Source organism: Calliphora vicina, chromosome 1 (assembly GCF_958450345.1).
Source record: "Calliphora vicina chromosome 1, idCalVici1.1, whole genome shotgun sequence".
NCBI lineage: Eukaryota > Metazoa > Arthropoda > Insecta > Diptera > Calliphoridae > Calliphora > Calliphora vicina.
The window spans coordinates 22,823,863-22,851,765 of NC_088780.1; the positions used below are offsets into that span (position 1 = coordinate 22,823,863).

The following is a 27,903-nucleotide window of genomic DNA, read 5'->3' on the forward strand; positions in this document are numbered from 1 at the left end:
ACGCGATCTTTGATATTTTTACATTGAAATATATACTCTGAAAATAAACTTTTAATCTTTTGGAAGTAAACAATTTTATTCACACCATTTGAAGGACAATATCTTTACCTTTAAAATGGAATTAAAAAATATGTTGGACTTTGAGTAGCTTTGAAGTTATGGGAAATTATGTGTACATAATTTTGGACAATTTTAAAAAATTTGTCAATTTTTAAATTGCGATATTTTAACATCGGAATGAGTTTCCATTGAAAAAGTCACTGATATGAGAAACATATTGGATATATTATGTATGAGGTAAATTTCATTAAAATCGCAGATGGTAAGTCCGCCTTGACATGGATCTTCCCTATCACACTAAAAAAATAACAAAAGTTTTGGGAATTTCTGTATTTAAAAACAAAAATTGTCAACAATTATAATGGCAGTTATGTAAGGACATTTAGGTCTATATTAGCTTAAAATTTTGTTCTAATATATTATACTACATTAATAACACGGTGCTACGATGGAAAAAAACTTGGAAAACGGCCTAGCGTGGCTTACAGGTCTTGCTGAGTACACTAAAAATTGTCTCTAAAAATGTCAGAAACACCCTCAAATTCAGAAGTTATTCTGAAAAACCCGTTTTCAGTGATATTCGTCGACTTATCCACCTGTAGCTTAATCAGTTTTTGTCTGACTTTAAATTTTTTAACGGGTTTGGAAAGAAAACTGATTATGCTTTAAAATGACGTGCATTTTTTGATACATTTTTAAGTTATAAATATTGTTTTTGTTAAGAATATCTAAAAGAAAAACCAAATTTATGAAGTTTTTTCATTTTATTCGCTTATCATTGCTTATTTTAATATGAAAGTTTATAAAAATTTATACCCATATATATAGAAAATTAGTTCTTAACAAAACATGGTTTTAATTATTCACATCGGGTGAAAATTTTTAGTATTTTTAGTATTTTCTACCCCAGCGCATATAAATAAAAATAAACAAAAACTGTAGAAAAAAAAAATATTTGTAAAATTTTGAATTTACAAGGTACATTTTTTCGAACTTTTTTCAAAAAAGTTTATTAGTTATTGTAAATATAAACCGATTTTAACAAGTAATATCTCATTTTTCCCATATAAAGTGCAAAAAAGAATAGGTTTTCATAGAAAAAAATTAAATTAACTATTGTTGAATATGAAAAATTACGATAAAAATAAAAAATAAAACGAAACTTTTTATAAAAACTTACGCAATTTTTTTAGATATACATTTTGTGCATACATTCTTTGTCTAATTCTTTGTCTATCCATAATTGTTTATAATTTTGAAATCGGTCCAAAAATGTGTGAGTTAGAGGTACTAAAGTACTACGACCTACCGTAAAACAGTTTTTTCAAAATATCTCAAAATTTTGAGGGTGTTTCAAAATCTATGAAAACGGTTTTAGTATATCCTCACCTAGGCCTACAACCCCTATTAGGTCTCTTTTCAAGTTCTGACAAAAAGTGTCATTTTATAGCAGAGTGTAATTTTCTTCAGGGAAAACCAATATATAATAACTTTTTTAGGCTTTTAGATAAATGACTAATATAGTAATCTGTAAGTCCTAAGGTTTTCACCAATACTGACTAATTACATAAAAACCTTGTCCCCTCTCAAAAATGTTAACATTTTTTCATATATTAAATGATTTTTTTATTTTATTCAGAATTTTATCGCAAATATAGCTACTAAAAAAAATCTACGATTCATCGGCCCGTTATACCTAAAAAACAAAATAGATCGATAAAAATAAATACTTGTAATACTGTACCATATATATGATTGATAATCATGTGAATTAACCATATTATGGTTACCACAATCATATACATTGTTACTGTGACTATAATATTGTTAAAAAAAAACTTGTAAACATTTTGAAATGGTTACAGTAAACATGAACAACTATATTTTTTCTCTGCGTGTAAGTAGATCTTTCAAGGACTATTTACATTTTAAAATTCAGCTCGTTCGGATCTTAAATGGATTTTTGGCGTGTTTTTAAAAAAATGTAACACACAAGATGGCCAGCTTTAAGGAGCCGCACAATGGCCCACATTTCACATACGAAGCTGAAAAACAGCACATCAGCTCAGAAATTCCTCAGCTCCTACTCTATGAAATCTCCAATAGTTCCCGAGATACTGAATTATTTCCCAAAAAAAAAACGTGTCTAAACCACTGTGTGACGTATGATAAATATTAAATTTGACGTATGAGTATTGCACAATAAATTAAATATTAATTATACGTAAGAGGATAAAATTTTATATGAGTGGTTAGGATTAGTGTGTTATAGTTGAAACAAATAGTCGACTTTTGAATTTTTTGACTTTTTATAATTTTTAATGTAAATTCATAAATTTATTGAATTTATGTTTCGAACTGTTGAGAATTTAATAAAGTTATTAATTTCATAAAACGTTAAATGACTTACATATGTATGTATATTAGGGTGATCGATTCTTCGACATTTTTTGGAAACCGGTTTTCGGTTTCTTCGAAAAATTGCAATTTAATATAAACCGGTTTCGGTTTTTTTAATAATAACCGGTTAATCGGTTTTTTGGCAAAATATTAAAACGCCTAGAAATAAGAAGAAAATAAGTTATATTTTATATTAAAAATGATAAAGAATATACATTACAAAAAATAAGCCTTTTTAAAACGCTTAATACTTTCTAATTCTAATTTTGATTACTTATTTTAACGTTCACAAGGTCTTCGGGTCAAATTCGACCCATTTTGATATTAAAATTGAAATTTTTGATATTTTATGAATTTTATTTAATTTCAAATGTAGTGTTAGAAGTAGGATTTAAGTATTTACTGATCACTTCTGCCGATTCTTCCGAGCATTAAAATGCCCTTTTTTGACTCTGAATAATGAAAGACCAGTGTTGGCTTTTCTAAAATTCTGAATGAATTCTTTATTTTTGCTTCAGCTTATATACTAATTATTAAAATAAATCTTAACCCTTCTAACTTATTTTAACTTATTACCATTATATAATTATCTCTTTCGGTTCCATGGATAATAGTTTTAGTTTCTTTTACTTCATTTCATTTGGCCAATCAGAATGTATCGGGAGCATCTAAATTTACTCAAATATAAGTCACTTAGAATATAGTGCATTTTTATATGTATCATACAGTGTCAAGTATGCATTGTATATTTTATACCACTCAATTGTGTTCGATACTTGCATTCATTTATGATTGCCCAAATGTATGTGCATAGTGCACATGTGAGGTACACTACTATGAGTGTGTTTGGAAGACATGTGTGGTACACTATACAAATATCAACAACTACGTTTTAGAAACACAAATCTGCAAAAAAATATCTCTAAAATTGTTTGCACTTAAGGTCATTGGGTCGAATTTGACCTGCAGCTAAAATCTTAAATTTTTGCTACGCACAATTAAGTTAAATGTTTCCAGAGCTTTGGTAGCACTTTTCATCATACTTGCTAAACATTATATTTGTGTGAAAACTGGGATTCCCCATGTAAATACCAAAGCTACTGTTTTCTTAAGATATTCGGGTCAAATTTGACACATTTTGAAATTAAAATTGAGATTTTTCTAAAATGAGTGGATGATATTTTACGACTTTTATTTAATTTCAAAAGTTAACAACAACGTTAATTTTAAAAACAATGGAAAAAATATATATTTTCTATTCGAAAATATAGGTTAAAACAATCTGATAGGAATAAAACACAGCTTAAATGCTTTGGAGTATACCGAATTGTTTCCTTTGATCGCTTGTGACATTTTTCTAAATATAAAAGGTCTTCTAAAATAGTTGGAGTATTTTTTTATAAAGTTTTTAATACACTTAAAACTCATAAAAACACACTTTTAGAAAAAAACTGTTATTCGAGGAGAAAAATCCGGCTTCTTCGATATTCGAAATGTGAGCTTTTCAAAAAAACCGAAACCGACTTTACCAAAAAACCGGTTATAACCGGTTATCAAAAACCGATCGGCCCGGTTTATATCAAAATTTTTGTTAATATCATCATTAGTGTGTCCCAAAAAAAGTTTTTTTTCTTATATTCATGGTTGCTCAAAGCTTATAGGATAGAGTATTTTTGAGATTTTTTTCAGATTTTTCGGAAGTGGTTTAGAGGTCGCTCAAATCGAGTTTTTGCCAAAAATCGGGTTTGTCGGCCTTTTTTTGAGTTTTATTCATAACTTTGTCAAGATCCACGATCTTAACCACTTTTGAGGACACAGTTTAAAAGAAAAATGTCCGAGTTTAATTTTTGTGTGCAAACATTTTTAGTTTTTGTAATGAATTGGCTCATTAAGGTGCCCTACATTACAATTTTTCGAAATTTTTCCATCATTTTTGTAAATAAGACTTTATAACTTTTAAAATTTTTATGAAAATGAAAAAAACTAAAAATGCAGATTGAAAGATCAAATCATTATTAATAATTTAGAGACAACAATTTTTGAATTTGCTTTTACCGTTCCTGAGTTATATAAAGCAAACGAAAACTTTTGTGTACACAAAATTATTTTTATACCCTACAACACCATAGTGTAATCAAACTACAAGTTGCAATTTCAAAGATAAAATTTGATACAAGCTTTTCTATTGCCAATTGGACGAAGCATATTGAATTTGGTTGGAATCTGTCCATTATTTCTACTAGCCCCCATACGATTGACCTATCTAAAAATATATAAAATCTAATAAATATCTTAGTTATATAAATATCTAAACCAAATTGAGCACAAATAATTTGTATATAAGCTAAACTCGCGCCTACCAAATTTTGTGGCGATCGGTCCATAATTAGTCATAGCTCCCATATAAGGTCCACTTCCGAAAATCACTTTAACTAGCATAAATCTCTTAAAAATATTCGTATTCAAATAAAATTCAATACAAATATGTTACATATATACAAAAGTCATGTCACCAAATTCTATAACGATCGGTCCATAATTAGTCATAGCTCTCATACAAAGCCCACTTCCGAAAATCATTTTAACGAGCACAAATCTCTAAAAAATGTTGGTACATTTTAAAAGAAAACCGTTGTCCCTACATTATTAAGAATTAATTGAGCTTTCAAACTGAATTGTTAGTTTTTTTAATTTTCATAAAAAATTTAAAAGTTATAAAGCCTTTTTTACAAAATTTATGGAAAAATTACGAAAAATTTTAATGTAGGGCACCTTAGTAAGTCAATTCATTGCAAAAACTAAAAATGTTTGCACAGAGAAATAAAGCATGGAAATTTTTCTTTTGAACTGTGTCCTCAAAAGTAATGAAAATCGTGGGTCTTGACAAAGTTAGGAAGAAAACTCAAAAAAAGGCCGAAAAACCCGATTTTTGGTAAAAACTCGACTTGAGCAAACTCTAAACCTCTTCCGAAAAATCTAAAAAAAATCTCAAAAATACTTTACCCTATAAGCTTTCAAATTATGCTTGAGCCCCAACAAACATTTTTTTTTGGGACACGCTAATCATCATACATATATAAATTTTTTATTGACAATAAAATATTTGTGTGATATAGTTGTTATATGGGGGATAGGTACCTATCCTCGCAATAGTTATAAAACTTGTTATGTCTAATTTCATCACGATATTATTTTTTGTAACACAGTTATGAATGTAGAAGTAATTTTCTGTAGGTGACCTTATATATGGGTACATTCGCCATACTTTACTGCTCAAATAGTATTACGGACCTACATTTATATGGGGACTAGGTGAAATCATGAACTGAAATACCAAACAAATCCTGTCAACAGAGAGTGTTTTTGGAAAATTTCAGCCAGCCAGCTCCTTTCGTTTGCAACATATCGTGTTTTCAACAGATGGACAGAGAGGCGGATATATCCAGATAGTCTTGGAATCGCATAAGGACATTCTTTTTTGAAGGTGGGCATAAAAATAAACACGATCCTAATATATACATACTTTGTTGGATCATTGATTAATATTTCTAAGTGCAGTACATGTAATGACACATTTATATACAATTTTTGTATATAAAATACGACACAAGCTAAGTAGGAGTACGACCAGCTTGCTCCAATCGTGTTTTCAACAGACAGACGGCCGGAAATTGCTAGATCGTCTTAGAAGCCTATGAACAACCAGAATATATAAAATTTTTGTTTATAAGACCAACGATAAGTTTCAAACGCAATATACAAATTTACTTTTTCGGATTAATCGAGTATTCGACTTTTTAGTTAGTCGACTTTGTTGGGATAACATAATCGATTTTTCTACATTTTTCAGCAAAGAACCGATTTTCCATTCATCTTGCTATTTAAATCAACTTTCTTAATATAACACATATCGAATGTACCTAAAATTATATCGCACACTTTTTAAATATATTGCATACTTATGTTTATACTAACGTAATTTTGATCAATATGTGTTTGGCATAAGCCATTAGAGCTTGATATTTTTTTTGTGTGCTGATTGCAACCACAAGTGCACCAGAAAAGTGTGGAAGAATGAAATAAAAAAAAATTACCTGTAGTTTTAACTTACTGTACAACAGCTTGTGCTAGTTTTAAAACTCTTGTCCGCAGTCACTATGGTAGAGTGGAACACAACTGTGAAAAATGCTATAGTATATAGTTTAGCTAGGTGCAAAAAATCATACTTACAGTGTGGGTGTATAAGTAAATATTTGCAAGTATTGGTTAGTTAAGGTAAATACTATACGAATTTTATTGTGAGTATGTATGTTAGAGTAAATGTTTGTTTAAAGCAAGTACATACATATGTATATGTACAATAGGGTGGACCTTATTTTCAACTTTTAGGATTTTCGAAGCTCCCATTGTCAAAATGTTTTCCATCATCTAGAAACCAGTTTTAGTTCAAGTAGCTAAATTTTGCAAACCTTGCAGCATCGAAAATGGAAAAACTGCTAAACAAGGTACACCCTAATGTACAACTTTGTACAAATAAATATATATGTTGATAAATAAGTTTTACTTTTGATGGTTATTGAAAATTGCATTAGAGTGCTCTTTTCTCTTGTCTGTGTGTAAGAGTGTTTGCTTTTTCCAGTTTACTATGAAGGATTTTTTATATATATTTTTTGCAGTTAGGTTTTGATGACTGTATTATGGTTACTAAATTAAATAAACTTTTTTTTCCATTAAATTTTGTATTTTTACTTCTTTTTTTTGTTGGTATATTACTAAAACTTTTGTATGTTTTTTTTGGGTAAAACTTTGTTAGTTTATTTTTTAAACATATTTTTTACTCACTGCGATTTGTATTGGTTCAGCAGCCTTCCTTTATCTAAAGTATTGCGTATTTTACAGCCAAATTGAAGTATTAATATTAAGCCATGATGTTGAATTATGAGGGACATTTTAATGCAGATAATTTGGTTAAACTAATAATATAAAGTTTTTGCTTTTGTATACCAACAAAAAGTAAGCTTTGCTTTTGACAGATTTCTATGAGAAAAAATAAACACAGAACATTTTTAAATTTTATAAAACTGCATTGAAAATGCAGAAAAACTTTGAAAAATTCGGCCATTTGTTGTAAGAATGTCATGATATATAGTAATTTAGAATTTTGTTTGGTTTGTTAGTGCTTCCAAAGTAAATTTTTGTTTTGCTTTTTTATACGTTCTGCTCATGATCACTTTCGATGAGTTGATTAAGTGATGGCCGTCCCACAGAGGGGCCAAAGAAACTCATTTTTCGGATTAATTGAAAAAATAAATTTCAAGTGTTGTAAAAACTAAAAGTACCCTCTTAAAGAAAACAAAATTCTACATCAGCAGGCCAGAAACTAATGTCAAATATAAAATGGAATTTTTATAGACACGTGTTGAAATTACATATTGTGAGAAAAAAAGCTAAAAAGGGGTAAAAAACTAGCAGCCAATTTAGCTTAATAATGTTAGTGAGTTCGATCGCTAGAATTTTAAAATTTTATATCGGGAGCCAATTATCACTCACGTGCACATCTGTACTTTCAGTGAACTAAATGAGTCGTTAAAAATCAAATCTTATATAATTCGTATCCGAAATCATTTAGTGACAGGTGTTGGCAAAGATCTCTTTTAGTCACCTACCCATCACTAGTTAATATTATAATACTATACAACAAAATAAAATTGTTTCCAAAATTACGAGGTCCGACCAATAAACTTGTTCGAATAATTCGATCACACGTTTAAAATTAATCGAATTATTCGTGTAATTTTTTTTTAAAATAGTAAGTAATGAAATTAACTATTCAAGTATTGATAATGTTTAAAAAACAAAGTCCATTATTAAATTTTCATCAGAAATATTCTGATAAGATTCTCTCACAATTTAGAAAACAATTGACTAGCAAACAAACAAAAAATTTTAGCTATTTGGACATGATCCTGAATTCAATTACAATATAAACGTATTAAGTATTGTTTTACGTCGTCAATTAATTCGGATTTTAAAGCAAATGATTTATTCACTTTTTCTAAATTATTTGTAACGAGCTCTATCAACGTTGCCTAATAATCAAGACCTCTTGATAGGGAATTCACAAATCTGTCCAAAGTTTGATATCATTGTCAGTGATCGTGTCTAATTTGAAGTCAGACAGTGCATGATTGACGCATTTATAAATATGTTAGACAAAGATGTCCAACGATGTTTAACATCATGTATATATGCGAGTGTTATATATAGCAAAATAAATGTTTTGTAACTCGAGATTTTTTGCAAAATCGAAGTTTTTTCCAAAATGGGCCCTTTTTTTAAAATTTTTTTTTACTCAAATGAAAGCTTAGGTCCATTCCTTTAAGAGCTTTTTTTCGATTTTGCCAAAAAAATCAAAAATTGTATATCTTGAGTTACAAAACATTTATTTTGCTATATATCCCAATCGCATCCCACAAGCAACCAAATATGTCTTAAAAGAATAGACCCAAGCTTTCTTTTGAGCGAAAAAAAATTAAAAAAATGGGCCCATTTTAAAAAACTTAGATTTTGCAAAAAAAAAAGTAAAAAAAATTGCATATATTGAGTTAAAAAACATTTATTTTGATAGATATCCCACTAAGCGACTAAATAGGTCTTCAAGGAAAATATCTGAGCTTTCTGTTGATCAAAAAAAAAATTAAAAAGAGGGCCCATTTTGAAAAAAAGTCAACAATGTTTTTGATTTTGCAAAAAATGTCAAAAATTGCATGTTTTGAGTTACAAAACATTTTTTTGATAGTTATCGAACTCGCATCCCACTAAGCGACTAAATAGGTCCACAAGGAAAATATCTAAGCATTATTTTAAGAAAAAAAGGGCCCATTTTGAAAAAAAAGTCAAACAAGTTTTTGATTTAGGAAAAAAAAATTTTTATTTTTTTTTTAATATTTTTTTTCGAAAGAATGAAGAAATAGCTATCTGAACTATTTGAGACTCCTTTTTCTAAGAACAATAGGTAATAAGTTACATGGATGAGAAAAATCACATGTATGGCCAAAATGTCAAATTTTGATCCCCTCTAACTCCAAGAGTTAGATCTTGTTAGATCTTCTGGATCTAACATTGGTGCAAATTTCATCCCGATCGGAAGACATTGATTTTAGAAGTTGGTTGGAAATTTATTAAACGGCTTAAAATTTTTCATTATTCCAAATTTAAATAAGTAATAACGACTTACAAAAATTGTATTTTTTTCTGAAATTCGACAAATAACTAAAGATAAAAGGAGTCTTTCGATCACTGTAGATGAGTGGTCCGATAGCTCCTTCTATAAATTTTTAATTTAATCTAACTTGTTATTTTGTTTATTAATTGCGATTCTGCTAATATCGATCGGAAGACATCGATTTTAAAAGTTGGTTCACTTGACGTGAAATCCCCCATATATATACATTTATTCGTTTTATTCGATTAATCTACATAAAATTGTTCGAATTAGTAGTTATTCGGAAATAGTAATTTTTAAATTATTCGAATAATTTATCGTAAGAAATTATTCGGTCAATCGAACGATCATTACTCGTATGAATACCCTACTATGTACCCTTCAACTGACTGAAACTTCTAATTTCTTCAGATTTTCTACAAATCTATAATTCTAATTCTATTGTTTAATTGATATTTTAAATATTAATTTTAAGAGGATCAACCTATATTTTATTTCCCGTTTAAATCGTTAATTGTATGATGGCATATAGTAATACTATTTAATTTATTTAAACTTTATATCAACTCACTTTTGATGAGCCACATTTGCTAAATTAAATAAATACATGTTGACATTGATGCTTTTTTAAACTTCTTCCATTATTACACACTTCATCATGCGTGGTAAGGGTATACAATATAAGTCTGTCATTGCGTTTGTAATTTCCACATTTTTTATTTGCGATTAAAAAAGTATATATCTTATGGATCACTATAGATATAAATATATATGCTATGGATTGCTATATGAGTCGATATAGTCATGTCCCTTTATCCTTCAGTATGTTGAAGTCAACTTTCCAAAACAACCAAATAACTTACATACCTGATTGATACATCAATATATTCACTATACTCCAAATTAGGTCGCTATTTAAAATCGAGAAAATCCCACCACAAATGGCTGAGATATAACCGGAAAACCGACTACTCTAGATTTGTTTACCAAAATTTTTTTTCAACAACTTTTTCTTTTATTAAAAAATGTTCGCCAAAAATTTATCTTAAAGTATACTTTGGTGTAGGGTATACACGATTTAGTACAGTCAAATATATCCCTCTTACTTGTTTTTAATATTGTCAAACAGTTCTTCATACCACAGCAACAAACAATGTTTTTCTATATGTATTTTGTTTTTATTTTTTATACAACTCGCTTTAAATAACTATCATTCGTCAAAACAGTCAACAGCTTGTACCACATGTTTGTATAATATCCTTGCAGTATTTTGTTACGCAAATTGATAATGCATGTTTTTCATCTCAATTTTTTTTTTATTATTTTATTTTTGAACAATATTTCCACAATTTGTTTGTTTTTTGTTTCAGTAGTAACTAGTAGCTGGCTTGTGGCATTTTGTAAGCTGCTTTGCATATAGAGTTTGGTGATATTCAAGAAGGGTTGTACTTAAACTATCGCCAAAAAATAAAGTTTTATTATAACAAAATGCTTAAAAGTTTGTAGTTGATGTGCCTAATGCGCTGAAATTATACACATTTATTTGATGTGATGATATTGCATAAAACAAATAGTAAAACTTAATTACATATTTATATAAAAAACAAAAAAAAAAAAATATTATAAAATAAACTTTGTGGGATATTTTTTATATTCATATGCAAATATTTGCTTAATGTTCCTTAAAAGGCTGCAACATTTTAATTTAAATTATAACTACAATAACGACTTTTTGATACTCTATTTTCTCGCAATAAAAACATGGTAAAGACAACTATATACCATATACATTACTAGGAAGTTGTTTAGTAATCGCTGGATTTTAATTTCATGTTAAGGAGGAAACAACATTTTCTGACAAGGTATTGGTCCTGACCCTTTCCAAAATTATTAAAATTTGGAAGGCATGTTCTTTAGGGTCATTCAAAATATAAAGTTGCTCAAAAATATTGAAAAAAATAATCATATACAGACAGCATTACGCGATAAAAGACCAAAAAAAAATACCCGTGACTCCCAGTTTAGCTCAAAGTACTTGTTCGGAATTTGATTTACTCTCTGAGGCAAAGTTGTAGCAATTGTCATAAAGAACAAAAATTGTGAATATATAAAATCAAAAAAACTTCATCTTCAGGATCAAAATCGCAAAAAACTTTAAAAAAATTCCATTTGTTTACCTTTTTTCCCTGTTCAGCTCCATAGGTAGCAAACTATTTAAAATTCGAGGAAACAATCCACTACAAAAATGTACCTAAGATATCAGTAAACAACTTTCTAGAACATATGAACTTCATAGGAATGATTCTTAGCACCATTTAGGTAGGTCAATATAAAGGAATTAAGTGTTTTGAACCATAAACTATTAAATTATTATAAACTAAAGCATACTTTTAGGCAGCTTTAAAAAAATTTATTTCGAATTTTTTAAAGTTTTTTGATTTTGATCTTGAAGATAAATTTTTTTGATTTTATATGTTTACAATTTAAAATTCCGAACTGTTTGCAAGATATGAGCCTGAGAATATTATCACTTTCTTCAAAAATTACACCGAGGCCCCAAATCTTTGGGGGCAAAACTGGGAGACACGGGTCTATTTTTTTGGTCTTTGATCACGTAGTGGTGTTCATAAATGGTTATATTTCCATGACTCAAAAAATTACACACAGTATTAGTTAATAAAAAAATCAATAACTCAAATTCTTTCTCTCCATAAATTCTACATATTTTCAAAATTCCTTTTTATAATCTTATAATCATTTTTTTTTCCATTTATGCCAGACATTAATTTCTTCCACAAAATTCATATTTGATTTCTTTACACATCAAAAATTTATTGCATTCATCCACCTGTGTAGGGGCATTACCAACGTGCATCATGTGTATGTGAAGTTTATGATAAATTATGTGCTGATACTAAAAAATTTGCATAAACTTTCGAACAAACACAACACTACTACACTCTTTTAACTATAATTTTTATTATTTTATTTTTTTTTTTTCATCTCATTTTTGTTCAATGCTTTGTAATTTATGTTTAAAGTTTCGTATGCATACAGTTTTTCCATACATTTTCTTTTTTCTCAAAATAAACCATCATTTATGTTTGAATAGTTATAAATAGCTTATGAAAGAACAAAGTTGCTGATGATGGCTCTTACGTCTAAGTGTTGCGGTGGCGGGATGCTGGTTGGTTGGGTAACATCAACGACAGTGCACAACAGGTGGGAATTTAAGTGTAGTATGAAAATTGTCATTCTCTGAGGAGTAACTGCTGTCGAAGTGTATTTCCTTTACATGTAATGGGATGTTTAATATGACACTTGTGCATGTATATAGCCCGCAACACAGTGAATATTATAAAAATAAGCCACATACGTTAAAAGTGTTTAAAGCTCACAGCCACCGATCTCATATTTTTAATGATCTTTTTTCTTTCCGGCCTTTTTTGGAAAGGGACGCATTGCTAATATTCTACCAAAAATTGGGTTTAAAATAACCCAAGGCAACAAAATCGAAAACAATTTAGAGGCTTTTTAAACCACTACACAATTTTGATATATTGTGGTTTCAGTAGTACAAATATGCTCCAAATTCTTAATTTTATGGAGAAGTTTTTTATACATTTTTTTTTTTTGTAGAATTGTGAATTTTTTTAGACGTTTCTCCACATAATTTATGATAACTCAAAAAGGGTTAGTCCGATATTATTAAAATAAACGTAGAAAGGTTCTAATTTACATAAACTTTAGTCCATTTTAGTTTTAATCGTCAAAGTATTTTCGGAGTTATAATAACAAATTATAACTCCGTTTTTTAAAAAACTCATCAAAAATCGAAAACGGCAGAAATTTTTTAGGTTTATTGCTTTGTGGAGAAATGTCTAACAAAATTTATAATTTTACTTAAAAATTTAATAAAAATTCTATTCATAGAATTGAAAAATTTTACAATTTTTGTACTTAGGTAGCCATGATGCATCAAATCTATATAATGGGTAGTCAAGCCTTTTTTGTTTTGATATTGACTTGTGTAATTACTATAGGATTGTTTCTTTGGATTCCTAGCTTACGATTTTATAGTTTAAAATTTCTAGAACATTTTTAACTATTTTATATGATACGAAGTAGATACGAATCTATGTTTTTTTTAAATTTTTTATAATAATCAGATATTTTGAAGAATCGCTGAAACTGTTTGCATATACAAAAAAAAGCCGTTATAGTCACAAATAAATTATATTGAAAAAAAAAATGATATTCAAATTCTTCAACATTTTTGGTTTTCTTCATATAATGTTAGCAAGTGCGCTACGTCGCGTTTCACAAATTCTAAAAGAATTCGAGACGATGTTAGCAAATACGCTAACTCTCGTTTCACAAATTTTAAAGGAATTCGAGATGATAATAAATTTCTAAATTACCCAATATTAACCTCAAATATTTACGATTTACGTTTTTGGTTGAAATTATATATATAGAGTCTTATTATTGTGTGTTGTTTTCCACACATACGGAATGTATAAGTATTTTATGTATTTTAAGTATGTTATGTATTTAAAATTAACACTTTTATCTTTATATTCTTAATTATTAATTTCGAGTGGTCATTAGGGTATTCGAATTATACGGTTTTTCTCTTGTTCGAATAAAACGAATAATTCGAATAAGAGATTTTAACTTGTTCGAATAATTAGATCACACGTTTAAAATTAATCGAATAATTCGAATAATTTTTTTTTTTACAAAGAATGAAGCTTTGATGTCGATTTTTTAATATTTTATTGTTAAAGAAAAACCAAAAATAACGTTAAAGTTAACAATTCAAGTATTGATAATGTTAAAAAACATTCGAAAACAAAGTCCATCATTAAATTTTCAACAGAAATATTCTGATCGGATTATATCCCGAACAATCTACAAAATAATTGACTAGCAAACCCTTTAGTTTCCGTTTTGGAGTTATGCTTTAAAAAATTTGAGCTAGTTGGACATGATGCTGAATTCAAATACAATATAAACGTGTTAAGAACTTTTTTATGTCGTTCATTAATTATTCACTATTTTTAAATAATTTATAACAAATTGTGTTATACATCAAGCTCTATCAACGTTGCCGAATCTTTGCTTAATAAAGTGGTCTTGGGGAATTACGCAATAAAGGGAATCTGTTCAAAGTTTGATATCATTGTCAGTGAACGAGGCTAATATGAAGTCAGGCAGTGCATGATTGACGCATTTTCAAATACTCAAAAAGTTTATTACCACTTTAGACAAAGATGTTCAACGATGTTCAAAATCATGTATAAGACGAACTCCATGCTTTTCTTGCAACAAAACTTTAGTTTGCAATATTTGTGTTTATCATTCGATTTATTAAATATTTTGCAATGTAATCATTATAAATGTCATCCTCAATATCACTTTCGACGACCGTTTCAAAATCACATTCTCCAGCACATTCAACTCCACTTTAATCTAAGTTAATATTTTGATTATTAATTGCGATTCTTCTAATATTTCGAAAGCTAAATAACAAATATTTTATTCCGTACCATTTATTTTCATTGGTTCAAGTCCTATGATAAAAATTTTGAAAGATTTGTTTTTAGAATTGTAATTTCTTGCACGAGCTATCGGAACACTTATCTACAGTGATCAAAAGTCCCTTTGTCTTTAGTTATTTGTCGAATTTAAGAAACAATACTATTTTTGTGAGTCATTATTGCTTATTTAAATTTTAAATTATGAAAAATTTTAAGCAAATTAATAAATTTAAATATATATGAACATTATTATTATTATTATATTGTTTATTATTCCATAAAAAATTGTTCGAATTATTAGATATTCGAAAATGGCCGTTGTTAAATTGTTCGAATAATTATTCGTAAGAATTTATTCGATTAATCGAACGAACATTAGTCGAATGAATACCCTAGTGGTTATCGACAGGAGGATCATAATTTTGGCACATTTGTCCAGTAAGCTAACGGTATATTGCCACATACTTTTAAATGATTTATTGTTTGAAGATCTTTTATGGAAAGAGACTAACTCTTAAGGTTCCATATAAAAATATATATAAATTAATGTATAAGGAAGCGCCGCACAATATAATTAATGTAGAAAAATAGAAAGAGAACTTACTATTATGCTGGGTATACACGATACTATTTTTCGTACTAATCGTAGTATGAGTTGAAGTACGATTTTGTGATAGACGTTACTACAAATCGTACTATTTCCTTTGAAAAAAATGACAAGTAATAAAAATATCACAAAAATCAAAAATTTTTGATTTTCATACTTCGTTAGTACGACAACATGATACACGTTACTAATTTCATACTTATACGATTTATCGTACGACTTATCGTAACGTGTATACCTAGCATTATATAAATACATCAATCAAAAACCAGTAAACAAAAGTATTGAATTCCAAAAAAATAGCAGTACAAAATTTAATTTTAAATTTATCCATTTATAATTTTGTGTTTTAATATACAATAAAAAAAAACTAAGGTCTTAAACTGCTTTGTATCCAATCTGAGTAATCAGCAACGCGTGTATAAACACCAGGCCAACCCTCGAGACCACAACGATTACCAAATGAAACAATACCCTCCAAATACCAACGTTTCATATAGGCCTTGCGCATCAATGGGCCACCGGAATCACCATCACAACTATCTTTGGCAAACTCGCCGCCAGCACACAACTGCGATGAACCAATATTAATTTTTCTACTGCTAAACTTTTGAACACAAGCATCATGATCGTTAACAGGAACATCTAGTTGTTTTTTGACATTAGATTGACGGGCTAAAAAATTTAAAAATAATAATTTATTTTTTTTTTCAAGAGATATCTAATTTATTTACCCAATAAAGTTCTGCCCCAACCGGCCACCGTTAGTAGAGCTCCTGTGTTAATATCCTGTTTTGTAGTTGCCACTGGCAGGCATACAGGTCGTATAAAATCATTGTAGTCTATATCTTGATCTAAACGTATAAGAGCAATGTCATGATAACGATTAATGTTTTTGGGATCGTATTGCGGATGTGGTATAACTTCTTCGAAACCCACTTCCAGAACTTTGTTGTTACAGTCGGAGCCAAGGCAGTCGATTTCAGAGCTAATGTCGTATTCTCCCAAACGTATGCGGGAGCTAAACGATGGAGGTAAAAAGAGAAGCAATTTGTTAATTTTATATTGTTTCAAAATGATGATGACAAAATGTTTGCTAAGTAATTAAAAAAATTTGCCTAAAACTATATTTGAAGATTTTTTATTATTCTTTGAAATATTAGGTAACTGTTATTATCTTTAGATCCTTTCAATGAGGAAAATTCTTAGAAAATGGACACATTTCTTGAGATATCTTTCGTTATATCCTTCACCATGACAGGCAAGTTTATAAAAGTATAATGTGCTGTTTTTCTATAGCGAACGAGTGCTTTGAGTGGACGTTACATGTATTTTGTTTTTGTTACAATAACAAAACATATGTTAAATTTCCATTATTCCGTTTGTAATTTCTACATTTTTCATTTGCGACTCCACAAAGTATATACATACATATATTCTGGATCGTTATAGATAACAGAGTCGATATAGCCATGTCCGTCTGTATGAAATCAACTTTCCGTAGCTTCCAATTATATCCGCTATAAACCCGGTTCGGTTGCTATTTAAAATCGAGAAAATCGGACTACAAATGCTTGAGATAAAAGGAAAAAACCAGGACAACCTCGATTTTTGACCTATTTTTGATCTGGATCACTAAGTCATTTATATAGAAAAGATGGATATCTAATGATAGATATTTCAAAGTCCATTGCATCGATGTATATTAGGCTACTGTAAGTTGGACCTACAATGGGTAAACATCGGGAAAAATATTTTTTAACCCGAATTTTTTTTTCATCAAAAATTTTGTTTTTTTTTTTGCCAAAACTTCTTTTTCCAAACATTTTTTTTTTTTAAAAATTAAAAAAAAATTTTTTTAAAAAAATTAAAAAACAATTTGGAAAAGAAAATATAATTTTGTTTAAATAAAAATATTTTTAAGTATAATTTGGTGAACGGTGAACGGATTGATTGTCATTAATATAGACAATATCTACTGAAAGATATTTCAAAGTACTTTCCAACTACGTATGTATATTAGGCCATAGTAAGTTGGACCTACCATGGGTCAAAATCGGGAAAAATATTTATTAACCCGATTTTTTTTTTCACCAAAATAAAAATTTTGTCATAAATTTTTTTATAAAAAAAAATTTTAAATAAAATAATTTTGAAAAACAAAATATTAAACATTAAAATAAAAATAAAAAAACAATTTTTCAAATTTTAAATTTTGTTTACCTAAACATACTTAAAAATTTTATTTTAAAGTATAATTTGGTGATTCGACACAGCCGAATATAGCTCTCTTACTTGTTCTTATATTAAAATTGATAGTTTAAAATATTGTGCTCAAAAGAAAAGGATTTTGGAGAAAATATATTGTAATATTACTATGAGACCAATGTTGAAAAAATTTAATAAACGGGTAAAAAAATATATACAATTGAAATTGAGCGATCATTCTGATAAAAAAATTTACTTTGAACATCAATAAAATACCAAGGCGAATTTAAAATGTTTGAGGAACTTCAATTTTTTAACAAAAATAACCTGTTTACCAAGTTATAGATATAAAAGGCACATTGTCTTAAACTTTAAATAAACCAACAATTACCAAAATCAATTTACTTACAGAGGACCAACTGATGTTTCAATTTCGCCTTTAACACAATGGGCCGCGGTTAAAACATAACGTTGATTTATTAAACTGCCACCACAATTTAAAACTGGTTGGCCATTTTCTATACGACAAATAAAGAAATAATAAAAAAAAGGAAAAACAAGACTTGATAACAAACTTACTACTTCTGTATTCCAACAAAACCATCCATGGATATTGATCTAGTACAGTGTCAATGCCATTGTAAATTTTACCATCTAAAGGATCTGGACCACAACGTGGTGGTTGTGGCAACACATTACCCATACCATTACTTGGTGCGGCATCCTTTATCAGCGTTGTAGTTGGAGTTGTTTGTTCCACAATAGTGGCAGAGGTGGTTGGAGTTTGAGCATAGTTTTTGTCTGCTGTACAGCAGACATATGGTGGATTGCCATGACCATTTGTACACTGAGATTCTCGTAAAAATTGCAATTCTTGTGGTGAAATATTAATTGTTTGTATCACACTCAGCAGACTATTGCACTGGTAGATCGATACACAGAGACCAGATTTGCGGTTGGGATTAGCGCAGCTACCTTTATTGGTTTTGGAGGGGAAGAAACAAAATTAAGATTGTAGTTTTTAATAAATAAATGTATTAAAGAGAACAGAACAATATTGTAAATCTAGTATTAAATTGGAAGAAAATACAAATATTTATAATAAAAACAAAATCTCACGAATTTTTATAACTACACCATTTCCAATTGTATTTCAGAAATTTCTAATTGTATTTCAGAAAATTCCAATTGAATTTCAGAATTTTGCAATTATATTTCAGAATGTTCTAATTGAATTTCAGAATATTCCAATTATATTTCAAAATTTTCCATTTGTATTTCAGAAATTTCTAATTGTATTTCAGAATTTTCTAATTCAATTTCAGAAAATTCCAATTGTATTTCAGAATTTTCCATTTGTTTCTATTTAAATTCAGAAATTTCCAATCGAATTTCAGAAATTTCCATTTGTATTTCAGAAGTTTTAATTTATACGTAAAATATTTCAAATTCAATTTCAGAAATTTCCAATTGTATTTCAGAATTTTCCATTTGTATTTCAGAAAATTCTAATAGCAATACCAATGAAAATTTCTGAAATACAAATAGAAAATTCTGAAATACAAATACGTATTTCTGAAATACAATTGGAAAATTCTGAATTACAATTAGAAACATTTTACGTATAAATTAAAACTTTTGAAATACAAATGGAAATTACTGAAATTCAATTGGATATTTCTGAAATACAATTAGAAAATTCTAAAATATAAATGGAAAATTCTGAAATTCAATTGGAAATTTCTGAATTTAATTAGAAATTTTTGAAATTCAATTGGAGTTTTATGAAACATAATAAATTAGAAATTTCCGAAATTTTATTGGAAATTTCTGAAATACAATTAGAAACTTCTGAAATATAATTGGAAATGGTGTAGACTAGGGTGGCCCTTAATAAACGAAAGTTGGATTTTGGCCATTTTCACCCTCCAGTTTGGTGAACATTAGTAAAAAAATCATCCTGAAAAAAGTTTAGGTAAATCGGTTGGGAATAAAAATTCTTATGAATTTTTTTTTAACAAAAAAAATATTTTGGTTAAATTTCATCAAAATCGGCCCAAAAATATTTCGAAACCTTTCCAAGAGAAATTCCAAATATTGAAAAATTTTAATTTTGACCTTCACGATTTAAGGGTTAACGATTTCCGCTTTTAGTAAAAGTTTCAGAGTATATTTAGAATTATCTGGACTATAATATTCTCAATAGGTTTTACTTAAAATTCATAAGAGTAAGGAAATAGAACTCATTGGTCTAAAAATTGCCAAATAATTGGTTTTTCTCGAAAATTTCAAAATTTAAATCGCAGGTACGGAAAAACTATAAGAGATATTTTCATAATTTTTTCACATTTTTATTCCCTATTATATTCTTAATAAATCCCAATGAGATGATCAAAAAATTCTGAAATTTGTTTAAAAAAATTTTTAAAAATTTGAAAATGGAGTTTTGAAACTGCCGTTAAAAACATTTTATTTTTTTGTTCATATCTAAGAATATGTTAACGGTATCCTGCGAAGACAAAAGCTCATATACAAGTAAATATGGACATATTTTAAGTAAAAATGAGTTTTTATTTCTTGTTCTAGTGGCCTGAGACACGTTAATGGCCTGACGAGTTTTTAATAACTTTAGCATTTTTTGACCAATTTCTGTTTTTTATGTCTCATTAGAACGACAATTACGTACACATTTCGATTCTTTTAAATTAAATTACAAAAGTATTCTTTTAATGGCAAAATTTTTACAAAAACTGAAAAAAATGCATTTTTTTCCCCTTGTAAATGCATCTCAAAACTTCAGAAGGCCCAACCGATTTATCTAAAATTTTTTCTGGATGATTTTTTTACTAATGTTCACCAAACTGGGGGGTGAGAATGGCCAAAATCCAACTTTCATTTATTAAGGGCCACCCTAGTGTAGACCCAAAATATTTTGATAGACATCCTAAAACAAACCAAGGTTTATTCTGATAGGGGGGGGGTCTTTGTGAAAAAGTCACTCTTTTCTGTGAGTCGGCTTAAAGTGCATGAATCTGGGTGAAATTTAACAACGATATTTTCCACAAAATGCACAAAAATCGAAGAATAATTTTAGACCTTGAGATAGGGTTCCTACGCGGGAAAATTTTTTTTCTTATTTTTCGGGAAAAGTTTTCGGGAGTTTTCTTCTAAAAGTTAAAATATCCAGATTCGTTTCGATGGTCAAATTTGTTGCTAATTGAATCATTCTATTATATCCATAGATTTTTTTCGGTTCTAGCAACAGATAGTCAGTTGGCAAAGAAGTATTACGGTTGAAATAACCGAATATTTTTACTCAACTCAAGCCACAGCAGAAAAATTTGGTTATTAAGAATGAATCTAATTTAAAGTTTAGGCTCATTAAGGAATTACTAAGATGCCTAACATTACAACTTTTAGGGATATTCAATGCATATGATTCATAATTAGTAAATAATAACAATAATAGTGGTTAAAATTTGTTTATCTATAATCATATATGATAAATGTCTCTAAATACGCGTGTTTTATAGACTTAACATAGTCGAAATTCTTAAGTTTTTTTAATTAAACAAAGAATTTATTGATTTCATACCTATTAAAACTACGACTGTAACAATACTGATAAAATGCCACTATTAAATTAGAAACCCTTATAAAGGCTAGACCAACATTGTACAACAAAATATAGTTATTTTATACTTCTTTTAAAACCCTGGTACAATTATAAGTCAATTTATTCGAAAAAAAATTGTCTGGTTTTTGGTTTAATTTGGTTTATTCCCGGGAATGAAACGATTTTTTAATTTCTTCCCGGGAAAGAAAAAAGTCCGGGAAATTAGGAACCCTACCTTGAGAGCATCGAAAATTCTAAATAATGTAAGTATTTCAATTTGTTAAAAGTAGGGTAGAAGGGTTATCATTCGCCATAGGGGCACATCTGCCAACACTGAATAACTTAAAAACAGAGTAACCGATTTTGTTACATTATCAATTTATGTTTTCGTTTATCAAAAAAAAATTATAATTAACCTCAAAACTACCTCTGGGGCACATTTGCCAGATACAAGGAATCCCTGTCATGTGGAGCAAAATGTTGATAAAATATAGAAAAAATCAGTCTCAATTTGTTTAAATATTTTTTTTGTTAAATTATGTGAAATAAACAATGAATATCTAGTTTATTATACTTTGTTTTGTGAATTAAGGTATAAAATAGTAAAATACGTATATATTTTTGGACTTTTTTTGTTTTATTTTACAAATGACAAATCTGCCCCATCCCTTTGGCGTATTTACCACTTGAGTGGGGTGGTTTCGCCGTTTTTAGTCAGTCTATAAATGTTAAAAAAAATATGTATATTAAGATGAGATAGGCAAGATTGAAATGAATAAAACTAAAGCCAAGATATCTAAGTATCAGAAACAAGAAGAAATTTAGTAATATGTATTGTGGTTTTGATTTGAGATCGCCTATGGTCCCCCTTCTACCCTATCCAAAATTTTATTACGTTGTGAAATTAAGATTTTTAAAAACACCAGGCCAACCCTCGCCTATATTTTAATATGAATTCCGCCACATCATTCTATAATTATTTATTTCATTTACGTCAATTCGCAAGCTAAATTTTATGCAAATATTTACTTCGATTGTTTAAAATATTTTTAAGCAAAAGATTTGTGGAATTGCAGTTTGTAGTAGAAAAAACCACCAGTCGTAATTGAACTATTTGTGTGTAAGCAATCAAACTGTAAATCCCCAAAAAGCGGGTAAAACCAATAATCTAAATACTTTACTATTAGATTGATTTAAGCGATTAATATTATAAGATGAATGTTGCACATATTTATGTGAAATGTTTAGTTACACAATAAATGTAGACTAATAAAATGGTCGGGAAAACCTGAATATATACTACCCTATATATTAGTACTCTTTAAAGTAATTTTCGGAAGTGGGCTATATATGGGAGCTGTGACCAGTTTAAGATCGATTCCAAAAAAAATTTAAAAGTCATTCAGAATCGATCGGTGGTGTACTTTAAGATGGGTGTTATACTAATATCGTTGAGCGTTACAAACGTCTCTTGTGGTGTAGGGTATAAATATTTACAATGCTAGAACTTGAGATTCATAATGATTTAACAAAATAAACCATAGGTCGAATATAAAAGCAAATTGTGAAAACCAAAATCAAATAATTATTTCTGATAAGAACATATTTTTATAATACAAAGTGCAGTATAAAATACTTTAAACAATAAATATAATTTTGGAAAGTAAAACTTTTTAATAACATTATTTTTGCAAATATACTTATTACACAAACAATATGTATCTAAAATAATAAAAAAAAGACAATTACTGTTTAAAAAAAATTATAATTATCTATAATCAACAATTTGATACTTTCAATATAAATCTGATGATCTTATGACTGTAATGATAATTAAAACAAAAATTCATTGAACTGTTAAGACGTAGACACAATGCGAATAAATAAAAAAGAATTAAAATCAAGTATTTCTGAAATTGTAGCAATTAATTATGACTTTTGTTTTTAATTTCAATACTTATGGGAATACCAAATCACTAAAAATGAGTAAAAACAAAAATTAAAAGGTTAATATTTAATACACAAAATCAAAAGCCGGTTAACACACGCTTTTGCTTTTTGGTTTCAATTTAGTTTATTGTATTTAAATTAACAATTTACAGTTGTCGACGATGCTTTCAAACATGATTCACTGTGTTTTATTGACAACCCAACAACATGTTTAGATGTTTTTTTTTCTCTTCAATTGGTTGTAAATCCCCAAGATATTAAGTAAATAATTGTGTTGGATGTGAGATATGAATATGGGAAATTATACGGTTCTTTGGAATTTGCAAATATTTTTTTTTGGCTTTTAGTTGAAACCAGTTTGATTTAAATAACAAGTAAGAGGTGCCTACCACTAGTATGTAGGTATACATACATATTTTTCTGATCTAGGGGTTGTAGGGTAAATTATGGCCCGATCATCACTACAGTTGGTTGAAAGATTCATATCTAAATTGTTTATGTCCAATTTCATCACGATATTAATTAAGTGTATTATAAGACAATTATAAAAGTTCTAGTACTTTTCTGAGGGGAACCTTGTATAGGTACTTGGGACAAATGATGCCTGAATTTCGTCATACTTTACAGTATAATTTCAGAGTACTAAGAACAAATTTGTGTAACATTTTATCACGGTTGCAGCATGACAACATATTTATGACTGCTTAAACAGTATTCCGGGGGTAACATTTTCAATACCAAAACAAACCTTAACAACAAAGAGTATTTGCGGAAAATTTCGCCTTTTCAACTAGATCGTCTTAGAATCTTATGATGACCCAGAATTTATATACAAACTAGCTGAACCCGGTCCGCACGGACTTCCCCGACCTGACATCGCACCCGAAACACTTAGGTGGTCATTTGTCAAAGTTGTAGCAAATAAACATTATCTGTGATCCAACCTTCAATATTTCAGTAGCATAATTGAGGCTTATTCTTCTTTCATTACTGTGTTAATCGATTTGTATTTCATTGTTTCGCCAGTCAGTTTCAATTAATTCGCTCATTGAGCTTGTTGACATCATCATTTTTTGGTACCAAAATTGCACGTTTCCACAGCCAATCGAGAATTTTTGTAAACGAAAATTAAATTTAGCATTGTTTGATCATTGGGAATGAAAAAAGCATTTATTTCTCGAATGAAAAAATAAAATTAATTTTTTTAAAATTTTTGGGACTTTTTTTTATTTGCAAAAGTTTGGCCACAATTACTGACCTTGAAATCATTAGCGGTATAGTGTCTTAGCCCCTCCGCCCACAGACCGAAAATCAAAAATCTGAAGATTCACTGAAAATTTGATAAAAATCGGTCCAGCCATATCTCCGGAACCACTATGCCGATTTCGTGCCAACTTTACATAAACCATCTACAGACCATCCCCAACGTGCCTTGAAATTTTGGTTGAAATCGGTCGACCCGTTTTCGCAGTTAGTGGTGACATCAAAATGTACATTTCTTTTTATATATAAGAAGACAAATATTTTGATATGAATGGCAAAAAAAAAAAAAAATATTAAAAAATGTATTTATTGCTTAAACAATATGCAGAATCAAATTTTTTTTAAATATATCAGACATTTGTAACTGCCTTAGAAGAAGTGGGGCACCTGAGACATGCAAACATTTTTAAACGCATCTGAAACAAAGATTTTAATATATAGAGGATTTCATGTCAAGTGAGCCAACTTTTGAAATCGATGTGATGAAATTGCCTATAAGATAGTAATTCAGACACAATTTCTCAACAAGATCGGTGGAGAAGTCTCTGAGTTAGAGGCGGTCAAAATTTGACATTTTGTCAAGCAGGTTTTTTTTCTCATCCATGTAACTTATTACCTATTGTTCTTAGCAAAGTGTGACCTAAATAGTTTAGATAGCTATTTATTCAACCTTTCGAAAATAAAATATTTTTGAATTTTTTTTTCCGAAATCAAAAACTTTTTGACTTTTTTTCAAAATGGACCCCTTTTTGCTCAAAATAAAGCTTAGATATTTTCCTTGAATACCTATTTGGTCGCTTAGTGGGATGCGAGTTGGATATCTATCAAACTAAATGTTTTGTAACTCAAAACATAAAATTTTGGGAAAAAAGTTTTATTTTGCAAAAAAAAAAGTCAATAATTGTATGTCTTTTGTTACAAAATATTTATTTTCATAGATATCCCACTCGCATACCGCTGAGCAAATAAAGAGGTCTCAAAGGAGAATATATAAGCTTTATTTTGAGAAAAAATTTTAAAAATGGACTATTTTGGAAAAAAAAATTTAGATTTTGCAAAAAAAAGTCAATAATTGTATGTCTTTAGTTATAAAATATTTATTTTGATAGATAGTCTTAAAAGAAAGACCTAGGCTTTGTTTTGAGCAAAACTATTTATTTTAAAAATCGATTTTGCAAAAAAAAGTAAAAAACTGTATGTCATGAGTTACAATATATTTATTTTGATAGATATCCCTCTAGGCGACCAAAAAGGTCTTAAAGGAAAAAACTTAGGCTTTCTTTTGAGCAAAAAAAACCTTGAAAAAAGGGTCCATCTTAAAAAAAGTTAGATTTTTAAAAAAAAAAAAATTAAAAATGTTATATCTTGAGTTACAAAATATTTATTTTGATAGATATAAAAAGATCTCCAAGGGAAATATCTAAATTTTCTTTTGAGAAAAAAAATAAAAATTGGCCCATTTTGAAAAGAAAGTCAAACTAATTTTTGATTTTGGAAAAAATAGCTATATAAACTATTTGGGACACATTTTGTTAAAAAAAAGGTAATAAGTTACATTGAATGTGAAAAAAAATCTGTTTGGCTAAAATTTAAAATTTTGACCCCCTCCAACTCAAAGAGTTCTTCACCGATCTTGTTGAAAAATTGTTTCTGAATAGAACTATCCTTGATCGATTTCAAAAGTTGGTCCATGTGCGAGTTATTTTATTGTAAGTTGCCATTACAAAAATTCACAAAATTTTAGCTGGGTTATTTGTGTTGAATTTTATTTGAATACCAACGTTTTGGAGAGATTTATGCTAGCTAAAGTGATCGGAAGTGGGCCTTATATCGGAGCTATTACTAATTATGGACCGATCGTCATAAAATATGGTCGTGCGAGTTTAATTAACATAAAAATTATTTGAACTGAATTTGGTGTGGATATCTATATAACTATAGCATTTATGAGAGCTTATTCTTTTTCAGATAGGGTAATATAGGGCTAGGAGAAATAATAGAGCGATGGAAAAGCGTGTACCGAATTCGAATCGAATTACCTTTAAAATTGCAACCTTTAGTTTGATTACAAGGTTCACATGGACGGACGGTAATCGACTCAGAAAGCGATCCAGAGCAGATCGGTTTACTGTTGGGACAATATTTCTGCACGTTACAAACATCAGCACTAACCCATTATACCCTCCGCACTATGGTGGTGTAGGGTATAACAATAACAGTAATTTATATTTTACTAAATAACGTTAGTTAAGTAATAAAGTTGGCTGGGTTGTATATATGAATATAAATACATCAATTAAATAAAACATGATAATTGCGTGTGTGAATAATTATTTATACGGCTACCAAGAACAAAACAATAACTATAAGTTGTACGTTTAAAAGAGTCTATCTTTGGTTACTTACTTTGTGCATTAACGTCATAAATATTGTTAAAATTTATGCATGCAATTAAGCATAGACATGTTATACATTTTAAATTTTTTACAAAATTTATAAAATATTCCGATTTTTTATTAATATTAAACATTTTGAATACACTTCTTTTTTGTTGTTACTTCACTTGGTATGCATGTGTGTTGGTTATCTTGATTTAAAGCGACAACATGAACTTAAACGTTGATCTTTGATAGTTTATTTATAACATCACAATGTAGAGAGATGATATTGGTTGTATTATTATTATTATTGTTGTTGTTGCTGGTGATACGCTTTTATTGGTTTGTTAAATGACAGTGTAAATAAGACGCACTTTCAGCTGTTGTATCGTCTGCTGCTTGTTTTTTAAGCGGCACACACAACCTATTGATTTCGTTGTTTGCACAAGACTGCTGTTGAGATTTTTATAATGGTTTTAAAAACAGATGTTATTTCAATACGCTGTTTTGTGATTTAATGTTACCAGATTAATTAAATTGATGGGAAATGGGAATTCGATTAAAATAGTGGTTGGACAAGTTTTTGAAATTAAAAACTTTACATATCGTTAGCTTAGTACGCAAACGAGCCAAGTCCCATTTTTTGAATTTTA

At 28.6% G+C, this 27,903-nt stretch overlaps 1 protein-coding gene across 1 annotated transcript; it reads right to left on the reverse strand.

The window, feature by feature from the left end:
• Positions 1-16,200: 16,200 nt before the first annotated feature.
• Sp7 (Serine protease 7) lies at positions 16,201-27,687 on the reverse strand. The gene is made up of 5 exons (XM_065501848.1): positions 27,279-27,687; positions 18,623-19,018; positions 18,453-18,561; positions 16,570-16,856; positions 16,201-16,510 (listed from the first exon to the last, which is right to left on the reverse strand). The coding sequence occupies exons 1-5, from the start codon at positions 27,400-27,402 to the stop codon at positions 16,206-16,208; spliced, it is 1,221 nt and encodes a 406-aa protein (XP_065357920.1). The 5' UTR covers positions 27,403-27,687; the 3' UTR covers positions 16,201-16,205.
• Between the last annotated feature and the right edge of the window lie 216 nt (positions 27,688-27,903).